The sequence below is a fragment of the Gadus morhua genome, chromosome 2, assembly GCF_902167405.1.
Source record: "Gadus morhua chromosome 2, gadMor3.0, whole genome shotgun sequence".
Classification (NCBI taxonomy): Eukaryota; Metazoa; Chordata; class Actinopteri; order Gadiformes; family Gadidae; genus Gadus; species Gadus morhua.
This window is the reverse complement of record NC_044049.1, coordinates 6,259,307-6,269,933: the sequence shown is the minus strand read 5'-3', so window position 1 is coordinate 6,269,933 and position 10,627 is coordinate 6,259,307. Positions and strand designations below refer to the sequence as shown.

The following is a 10,627-nucleotide window of genomic DNA, read 5'->3' as shown; positions in this document are numbered from 1 at the left end:
AGATGGTTTGGGGAGTTTAATTGTCAGGAAAGAAGGCCTTGCAGCTAGGGATCTACAGTGCTCACAACATATAAATACAACAGGTTCAACTCTAAACATTCTCAGGAGAGTCAGCAGGTCCACAATAAAGCATTAACAAATCGACCAATCACAGCAGAGTCACTTCCCAACAGCCAATCATAGCAGAGTGACGCATGCAATTGCATCTGTTGAACCGCTAGGGTTGGATTTGGACATGAATGGGTAAATGCTGTCTTAGCACAAGGTGAACAAATATTAATTGCAGTTTTATAGCGCTATTCAAGATACCCAAAGCGCTTTACTGTGTGTGTGAGTGTGTGTGTGTGTGGGGGGGGGCACTAAATGTATTTCCATTCCTTATGAACAGCAGACTGATCCAGCATTTAGACAGAGCCTGTATCTTTCCACACCAACTCTAAAAACAACTGCAGACATCCATATTGTCATTTATCTCTTCCCCAGCAGAGACACGAGACTCTCACATATTCATCAAATAGAATATGTGACCCTCTTCTGTGTCAATAGGCTTCGTCCAATCAGATTGAATGCTGGATGTCAAACACCTGAAAGGAGAGAGAGGCGGGGCATGGTTGAGGGTGGCCGGCAGGAGAGTGAGGGTAGGTTATGTCACGGAGGTGTAGTCCTACCGGCTGGTTGACGTAGTCCCCTTCGTCGTTGTCATAGTCGCTATCCGTACTTGCTGGGGTGCAGTAAATACAGTAAAGATTAGTTTTCGGACTAATATTAAATACGATTTATTCATATTTTATAATAGTTTTCATTTAAAATTGGTTGGGAAGGTCAGGATAGGCTAGATGATCATAACGATATCGGTATGTTGTGAATATCCATTCAGATGGTTGAACTCACTCCTCTGCTGTTCTTACTTTATTTCATTTTTTATGTTCTTTGACAACGCATGTCTATTGACCATGCCAGTACAGCTCTTCTTGAACTGACAGACAGTTATGCTCAGAGGCAGGCGGGTAGGCTAACCGACAGACAGGGAATCAGTTTACCGTTTTCTGTTGGCATGAAAGATGGCCGTCGCTCTGGAACCACAGGAGAACTTGGACTGGAGGAACACACACAAATAAACACACACACAAATAAATAATACAAACACACAAATTAGTCTAATCTGCTTCGTAATTTTAGAATAGGTGTGTGTGTCTGTGTCTCACAAGAAGGGGGAGGGGATACCGCCGGCTCCGGTGGAGTTTTGGTCTGAGAAACACAAAACATAACGTTAGCCTTCATCATCACCATCACTATCCTCTTCATCACCTCCTCCTGCCTGCATCAAGATGGCTGCCCTCACAAAGTGTTTATCAAGGAAAAGGAAAGTACTTTAGTACAACAAGTACTACAGTCCTCTTTACTACAGTAAATGTTAAAGAAGTACTACAGTCCTCTTTACTACAGTAGAGGTACAGGTAATACTACAGTCCTCTAAAAAGGTAGACTTATCCCCATAAAATGAACTACTGAAGAGTGGGGCAGGTTTGAGTCGAGTGGGTTTGGGTTAAGGGTAGGGCTGTGTTAGGGGAATGTTTAAGTTAGGGATTGGGTTAGTGGTAAGGATATTGTTGCAGATGGGTAAGGGGTTTCGGCCTGGTTAAGGATAGTGGTAAGGGGTTGGGCCTGGTTAGGGTTAAGGCTGGTTGAGGTTAGTGGTACGGCCGGGTAAGGGGAAGGGCTGGGTTAGTTTGCATGTTTTAACGATAATTGAAAGCACTTAGTTAAAAAATTCAAAGGGTGAGAGAAAAGTAACTTGTTCCAGACGTAAAAGTCAGCGAGGCTCTTCGAAGGAGGAAGGAGAGGAAGTGTAGTTCAGTTAGCTTGCCTGAGTTCCGCAGAGGCACGTTGATGTAGTTGTCTGCTGTGGAGAATACAGAACTCAGTCAGTCCTCGATCCCCTGACCAGTAGCAGCGTCAAGGAGCATCGTGGCGCAGGGATCAGTCAGGACTGCTGAGGCGCCTCAGCCTCTTTAAAGGCAACGTAAGACAGTCGAGGACCTGACCAGGCAAGTCCTCACATTTTGCGGCCCACCAGTATGGAGTCAGAACAGTCTCATTATTAATGAATGCACAGAGAAGGATTCACAAATGTATTTTGTGATTTATACATAAATTACTCTCTTCTCACAAATACATTTCAACGCACACACAAATGGATATCGGCATGTATAAATGTAAAATAAATCCATAAACAAAAATAAGTTTCACAAACATATTTCTGATCCACACACAAATATGCCTTGTTTTAAATAAAGGTAATATAAATCCATAAATATATTAATTTAAAAAAGATTTGCAATTTTCATCAAAAATGTATTTGGATGTTGTTACATTTATGTACAAACTGTTAGACTTGAATTTACAAGACGCTTTTCATTTGTGAGCTTGTTTGCATTTGTGTGTGAAACTGTCTGCATTTATGTGTGGATTTTTGAGACTCTCCTGACGTCGCTAGATTCACAAATGCATTTTTTTCAACAAGGAACTCTCTGTAGCCAATCAGATGCCTCCCTCGTTTTCAGCCAATCACATGGCTGCAGTTCCGACCTCTGAGTCCAGCCTCCAAGCCTCCCGGTTCTCTGTCAAATGTCTACTCTATCGGAAAGAACATGGTTTTTTGAATGATCGTACATAACAATCTCTAGGTGGTGAAGAAGTGAATGCTGCGTCACGACACTTTTTCCATCTAATTTCGACTGGGTTTTGGGATTATCGGTGCCGTTAAAGTAGTAAACGGCACCGACGTAAAAACCCAGTCACAGCAGTCATGTGGTTGACTGCTGACTGAAAACGAGGGAGGCATCTGATTGGCTACAGAGACTTCCTTGTTGAAAAAAATGCATTTGTGAATCTAGCGACGTCAGGAGAGTCTCAAAAATCCACACATAAATACAGACCAGTTCCCACACAAATGCAAGTAAGTTCACAAATGAAAAACGTCTTGTAAATACAAGTTTAACAGTTTGTATATAAATGTTACAACATCCAAATACATTGTGATGAAAATTGCAAATATTTTTTTAATTAATATATTTATGGATTTATATTACATTTATTTAAAACAAGGTACATTTGTGTGTGGATTAGAAATGTGTTTGTGAAACCTATTTTTGTTTATGGATTTATTTTACATTTATACATACCGATATCCATTTATGTGTGCATTGAAATGTATTTGTGGGAAGAGAGTAATTTATATATAAATCACAAAATACATTTGTGAATCCTTCTCTGTGCATTCATTATTAATGAGACTGTTCTGACCCCATACACCAGGGTCGTTACCAGTGGTGTAGTCTATTTTATTGTAGTGGGTATACTGTGATGATTCCCTCCCAGCCTCGTACAATCCCGTCCCACCGGTACGTGTACGTGTGTGGCGCTTATGGGGTGTCGCACCACACTCACCAACGCAGGGGTCTCCAACCCACTGATATAAGAGTATAACGATTATCAACAATCATGGAAAGCTGAGTAGATTTATCAGTTTTAATAACAGTATGAACAAATAGAACACAAAAATGACGAGTTGTCCTTTGTAAATCTATAGTAGCAATAGCACATGCTAAACAAGGACAAAATCTACTCAAAATAATTTAATGAACTCTTTACAACCATGGCTAACCAGTGCACGAGAAGGAGATGACAGGAGACTAATGTTTCACTCTTTCAATTGCTCTAATTTGAGCTCTTACTGTTGTTATCTAACATACCATACAGTCATTGAATTGTGTAAAAGTGTGAAATTACTGCACCTTAAAAATGACCATGAATTAGCTATACTCTCATTTGCATAATGACTAACATTATGAATTTCAATTGTGTATACCAACTGTATGTTGGCTGACATTTCCCTAACTCTTTTCCCCTCCACTCTAACCAATGATGCCTGTTTTTAAATTCCCTAGCCTGACACCCAGTCTGAAAGGCTGGCCAGGGGTTCTCATCTAAAAGTAACAAGGAGATATAAAGTGGGATGAAAACATTGTCTTCTGTTGACTACTTATTATGTGGTTTACACATTAATATGGGAGGACTGGACACACACACACACACACACGCACACGCACACGTGCGCGCATGCACACACACGCACACACACGCGAGAAGGAAGGGCTCGGCCCGCCAACTAACGTGCAGAGATGCAGGGGCAGCTTCGCGCTTCGTAACAGAGACAGGGCAGAGCGCGCAGGGGGAATTTTATGAATGGTGAATGTAGGAGATAACTTCCCCTGCTTAAAGTATTTTATTGCATTTATACCCAACCGGTATTTGCGAAAAATAAACACAGAAGGGAAAGATCTGTCACAAGACGATTGATACGTATCCGTGCACATTTTTAAGTGAGTATACGCAAATCCTGGTGCGTTCCTAGTGGGTATACGGCGTATACCTGCGTATCACGTAGACTACACCACTGGTCGTTACATGTCGCCATACTGTGTTGTGAAGCGAATAACAAACACTTCATGGTATCAAAGCCCAGCTGAGTCCACAGGATATGACATCATAACCTACCTGAGTCATCCTCGCTAAGGTCATGGTTCTCCTGGTTCTCCTGGTTCTCCTTGTCCCAGTTCACATAGTCCCCCTCGGTCGCTGAGAACCAAACCATCTTATTGTAAGAATGATCATTGTGTAGCACGGCGGTTCGTAGGAGCAGTATGTTCAGGGTAATAGGGTTAGTTATAGGAGCGGTAGGGTAATAGGGTAAGTAATAGGAGCAGTAGGGTAATAGGAGTGGTAGGGTAATAGGGTTAGTAATAGGAGCGGTAGGGTAATAGGGTTAGTAATAGGAGCGGTAGGGTAATAGGGTTAGTAATAGGAGCGGTAGGGTAATAGGAGCGGTAGGGTAATAGGGTTAGTAATAGGAGCGGTAGGGTAATAGGGTTAGTAATAGGAGCGGTAGGGTAATAGGGTTAGTAATAGGAGCGGTAGGGTAATAGGGTTAGTAATAGGAGCGGTAGGGTAATAGGGTTAGTAATAGGAGCGGTAGGGTAATAGGGTTAGTAATAGGAGCGGTAGGGTAATAGGGTTAGTAATAGGAGCGGTAGGGTAATAGGGTTAGTAATAGGAGCGGTAGGGTAATAGGGTTAGTAATAGGAGCGGTAGGGTAATGGGGTTAGTAATAGGAGCGGTAGGGTAATAGGGTTAGTAATAGGAGCGGTAGGGTAATAGGGTTAGTAATAGAAGCGGTAGGGTAATGGGGTTAGTAATAGGAGCGGTAGGGTAATGGGGTTAGTAATAGGAGCGGTAGGGTAATGGGGTTAGTAATAGGAGCGGTAGGGTAATAGGGTTAGTAATAGGAGCGGTAGGGTAATAGGGTTAGTAATAGGAGCGGTAGGGTAATAGGGTTAGTAATAGGAGCGGTAGGGTAATAGGGTTAGTAATAGGAGCGGTAGGGTAATAGGGTTAGTAATAGAAGCGGTAGGGTAATAGGGTTAGTAATAGGAGCGGTAGGGTAATAGGGTTAGTAATAGGAGCGGTAGGGTAATAGGGTTAGTAATAGGAGCGGTAGGGTAATAGGGTTAGTAATAGAAGCGGTAGGGTAATAGGGTTAGTAATAGGAGCGGTAGGGTAATAGGGTTAGTAATAGGAGCGGTAGGGTAATAGGGTTAGTAATAGAAGCGGTAGGGTAATAGGGTTAGTAATAGGAGCGGTAGGGTAATGGGGTTAGTAATAGGAGCGGTAGGGTAATGGGGTTAGTAATAGGAGCGGTAGGGTAATGGGGTTAGTAGGGTAGGTAATAAGATTAGTATGTTGAGGCTGTCAACCGATGTGAAGGCAGTACCTGATCCTGAGTCCACGCTCTGAGTTTCCACACCGGGTCCGTCACAAGGTGGGTCTTCCAAGACCTCGCTGGGTGAAAAATACAAAACCTTAAATGACTAAAATATGAAATCATGAATACAATACGATCTTTAGATCAAAGTATGCACAAGTTATGACTACATGGTCATTGTATGACAGGGTGACCAGAGAGGAAGCTGTGAGGGAAGATAGAAACTTACATGTAGTCATCTTGAAATGGATCCTGTTCTGTGAAGCAATAAGTAATGATAATATTCAAAAATATTATGCGACATGTATGTTGAATATTAACCGTATTACACACTAAAAAACAATGTTAAAAATCACCTTCTACTGGAGTGATGTAACTTGGAATGCTCTCTGGAAAGAAGAGGATCATAATAATATCAGTATGTTGTGAATATCCATTCAGATGGTTGAACTCACTCCTCTGCTGTTCTTACTTTGTTTACATTTTTATGTTCTTCGACAGCGCATGTCTATTGACCATGCCAGTACAGCTCTTCTTGAACTGACAGACAGTTATGCTCAGAGGCAGACGGGTAGGCTAACCGACAGACAGGGAATCAGTTTACCGTTTTCTGTTGGCGTGAAAGATGGCCGTCGCTCTGGAACCACAGGAGAACTTGGACTGGAGGAACACACACAAATTAATAACACAAACACACACAAATTAGTCTAATCTGCTTCGTAATTTTAGAATAGGTGTGTGTGTGTCTGTGTCTCACAAGAGGGGGGAGGAGATACCGCCGGCTCCGGTTGAGTTTTGGTCTGAGGAACACAAATTATAACGTTAGCCTTCAACATCACCATCACTATCCTCTTCATCACCGCCTCCTGCCTGCATCAAGATGGTTGCCCTCACAAAGTGTTTATCAAGGAAAAGGAAAGTACTTTAGTACAACAAGTACTACAGTCCTCCTTACTACAGTAAATGTTAAAGTAGTACTACAGTCCTCTTGATTACACTAAAGGTTAAAGTAGTACTACAGTCCTCTTGATTACACTAAAGGTTAAAGTAGTACTACAGTCCTCTTTATTACAGTAAATGTTAAAGAAGTACTACAGTCCTCTTTATTACAGTAAATGTTAAAGTAGTACTACAGTCCTCTTTACTACAGTAAATGTTAAAGTAGTACTACAGTCCTCTTTACTACAGTAAATGTTAAAGTAGTACTACAGTCCTCTTTACTACAGTAAATGTTAAAGTAGTACTACAGTCCTCTTTATTACAGTAAATGTTAAAGTAGTACTACAGTCCTCTTTACTACAGTAAATGTTAAAGTAGTACTACAGTCCTCTTTATTACAGTAGAGGTACAGGTACTACTACAGTCAGGGCCGTCGGACTGCGGGGACAAAGGGGACAGTTGTGGGGGGGCCCGGGGCAGAGGGGGGGCCCATGACCAAAAAAAAAAAAAAAAAAAAAAAAAAAGTTTTACCTTTTTTTTTTAACCCCCTCCCCCCCCCCCCCCCGTCAACAATCGCTCCCCCCCCCCCCGTCAACAATTGCTTCACACTCCCCCCCCTCCCCCCCCCCCGTCAACAACCTGGCGCAGGGGGGCCCATCAGTAGGCCTACCTATATTATAGGGGCCCAGGATTTGGTGCTACGGCCCTGACTACAGTCCTCTAAAAAGGTAGACATATCCCCATAAAATGAACTAAGTATCCAATAATTTGTAGTACTCCATTAAAGGTGTATTCCTACTAGTGTTCCAGTGCTTACTGGTGCTCAAAGGCCTTAATATCAACACTGTAGTCACGGCCGTGTTCTACTCACATTGGTGGATGACTCTGAAGGTGTTCTGCCTGCCGGGGGGAGAAGTCCCAGAGATATATTTTAATTTTGAATGCAAGAACAAGGATAATTACACATGATTTGATGAGGAGGAAGCTAAAAACGCTACATGTATGTGAGCGTGAGGAAGACTTTCTTACTGTACATAATCATCAGAAAGTGCCCCCTGGTGGATCACTACACACGTTTGAAGAGAAAATAATGTAGTTATAGATATGATGAACAATTTGATTGACAGACTTGTAATGATGAATCACAGCTGGACCCACCTGTGGCATGAAAATAAATGATATTTGTAGCATTTCATGCAATAAAATATCTAGATTAATGTTACTTTGATTATTTTCTTAAATTTTTTTATGGTTTGGGCAATTTGGGGAATCTTAATTGAAAGTGGTCTCGAAGACCTCTGCTTCGTTTCTTTATGGCTACAGCTACGGTGTTCAAATGTAATTACAGGTGTGTTTTTGGACCTTGATTCCCAGAAATCCAAACAGTGGGGCCTGTGTGATGTCAGTCAGTTGGCAGTTGGGTTTAGGGGCAACTCTGGCAGGGACCGGAAAAAACAGCGTGCCGCTTCACACCTAGTTGAGTTGAAGGGCGAATCCGTTGCGTTTGCTCTGCCTACCCACCCCCGATGGAACAACCTCTGCTGGCTGACGGAATACACGTTACGAACCGGGGGCCGTTGCTTGTCAGTGTAACCATAGCAATGACAAGTATACCATAGAAACTGTAGGGCAGGCCTATTCAACTAGCGGCCCGTGGGCCAAATGCGGCCCCTCTTAATTTTTTTCTGGCCCGATTTATTTGTAGCGATTCATTCACGTAGTTTTACTCGGTGTGGCCCATGAACCCCCAGTGGTTTTCCTTTTCGGCCCACTTGTTAAGGAGATTGAATAGCCCTGCTGTAGGGTAACCGTAGAAACTGAGCTCACCCAGCGGACGCCTGTCTCTGCATCTTAAGCAAAGCATCGCCATGAAGACCAGGGAGAAGGCAACGACCGGCAGCTGCACTAGCAACGCGGGAGAAACCAGCCAATGGGAGACCACCATTACCAGCACTGGGAGAAAGACACAGTGACCATCAGCATAATGTATGGAAATACTGCACGCGTTACTGGATTACATTTAGATGTACTGGATTACATGTACACGTAATAGATTACATTCAGATGGGTTACATTCAGATGTAATGTGTTACATTCAGAGGAAATAGATATAAATAAATAAATTGATGAAATAGATGAATAGACTTTGTAGTGTAAAACTTTACAGATGTAAAGGATTGCATTGTGGGTATGAAGAACATGCCCCAGTCTCTCTCTCTCTCTCGCCCACAACTTGCACGGTGGCCATCTTGTCATGTGAGAATGTTAAAGAAGAGTTAAACTAGGCCTGATGTTCTCTCCCCCTAGACCAGACCAGACTGAACTAGACCAGCCTAGACTAGTCCAGACTTAAATAAACCAGACCTGACTGAACCAGACCAGGAGCTCCATGCCCGATGGTAACTTTGAGACACCCTGGCCGTGGGGCAACGGTCTGGTCAGACAGAGTGGTTGATAGCAGATACCGACACTAATAAACCAAGAATTGACAAGACATGGAGTCCAAGGCCTCAGCTAGATCTGACCACAAAACCTCACGAAGAGAAGAGGGTCACCGAGGGCTACCAGAGTCTGGCTGTCTCCGTGATCACAGGACCAGCATGTGGAGTTGACGGTGATGGTGAAATGGGTCTTACCTCCTGAGAACCTTCACGCATCAGCAAGGGGTCTGGTCCTGAAGGTCCTGGTATATCAGGAGAGTTCGGACCCTCGCTTTTCCAAAGGAGAACCTCAGAACATCTACAAGTATGTCTCTAAGCAAACATCTGCCATGTCAAGTCTTCTGGCTTCCTTCTTGTGTGTCTCTCTCTCTCTCTCTCTCTCTCTCCCCCTCTCTCTCTCTGCACCGTGCAGCTCACCACAGTAAATGCCTTACTTGGTTATCACACCCTCCCCTCCCTCCCTCCTATCTCATTTATCTCTCCCGCTTCGCTGTAACCAACCCTCAGCCAGAACAGGTTTTTCTCAGGGCACCTCGTTGAGCACTCTGTCAGGGGGTGTTTGGGGTTAAGGGAGCATTAAAGGCCCCGATATACTTTATTCACTTTAGTAGCATCTAGCGTTACTGACGTGACCCTCCTCTCATCCTCATCTTCAAAACCGCTTATCAGGGGTCGGGTCGCGGGGGCAGCAGCTCTAGTAGGGGGCCCCAGACGTCCCTTTCCCGTGGCCACATTGACCAGCTCTGACAGGGGGGATCCCGGGGCCTAGTGGCCCCTCTCCACCTAGTCCTGGCTTTTACCAGAGAGGAAACAGTGGGTGGTATTCAGTTAGCTGCAATCTTCCACTCACCACTAGATATTGCTAATCGTACACACTGCCCCTTTAAGGATGGATCCTGGTTGCGACCTAATCGATTGCGACGAATGGAAGTGCTGCATTTGGCATTGATCGTGAGCGTAGGGTACTCTGACCAACTTTTTCACTGGTCAATCACACCCGGTGAATGTTTGTTTCCCATTTATTCTGACTTGTGCACAGACTGTACCAGGCTCTGATGTCTAGTTAGTATTAAACCAATAGTCCCAGTCGTTTCTCCAAGCCAGCACTATAGTCTGAACATGTGCACCTGTGGTTTCCTCTTGCCGAGGTCTGTATCTTTCCCACCGGTTAGACACCAAGCAGCTAGCTGCAACAGAATCCAAGTGTTGGTGTGTGTTGTAACTCACATACACACCAACACTACAATCACGCAAGAACACACACGCACACCTACACTCAGCTTCATTCAAAAGGGCAGGAAACCACAGGGAGGAAACTGTGCTTGTGCATGTGTGTATGTGCCTGTGCATGCATCAAGTGTGTGTGTATAAGCCTGTGTGCGCGCACGTGTGTGAAACCCTGAAGTGGAAAACAGAAAAAGGG

General features: G+C 43.7%; 1 protein-coding gene across 2 annotated transcripts; it reads right to left on the bottom strand.

Annotated features, from left to right (window-relative positions):
- Positions 1-3: 3 nt before the first annotated feature.
- LOC115535416 (uncharacterized) lies at positions 4-9,612 on the bottom strand. Of its 2 annotated transcripts, none has more exons than XM_030346605.1 (15): positions 9,400-9,612; positions 8,591-8,716; positions 7,793-7,829; positions 7,635-7,663; positions 6,582-6,624; positions 6,429-6,484; positions 6,181-6,213; positions 6,054-6,081; positions 5,834-5,901; positions 4,561-4,641; positions 1,868-1,903; positions 1,206-1,248; positions 1,041-1,096; positions 669-721; positions 4-584 (listed from the first exon to the last, which is right to left on the bottom strand). In XM_030346605.1, exons 2-15 carry the CDS (start codon positions 8,706-8,708, stop codon positions 558-560), a joined length of 708 nt encoding a protein of 235 aa, XP_030202465.1. In that variant the 5' UTR covers positions 8,709-8,716; positions 9,400-9,612; the 3' UTR covers positions 4-557. The 2 variants fall into 2 exon arrangements, with proteins under 2 accessions (XP_030202465.1, XP_030202475.1); XM_030346615.1 differs by having other exon boundaries at positions 1,868-1,900.
- Between the last annotated feature and the right edge of the window lie 1,015 nt (positions 9,613-10,627).

Excerpts from the sequence above, each read along its gene's own strand:
- LOC115535416 (XM_030346605.1), bottom strand. The coding sequence starts at position 8,708 with ATGGTGGTCTCCCATTGGCTGGTTTCTCCCGCGTTGCTAGTGCAGCTG. Across the intron at positions 7,830-8,590 it reads CAGAGACAGGCGTCCGCTGG|TGATCCACCAGGGGGCACTT; the intron begins GTGAGCTCAGTT and ends AAACGTGTGTAG. Across the intron at positions 1,904-4,560 it reads CCTTAGCGAGGATGACTCAG|CAGACAACTACATCAACGTG; the intron begins GTAGGTTATGAT and ends TATTCTCCACAG.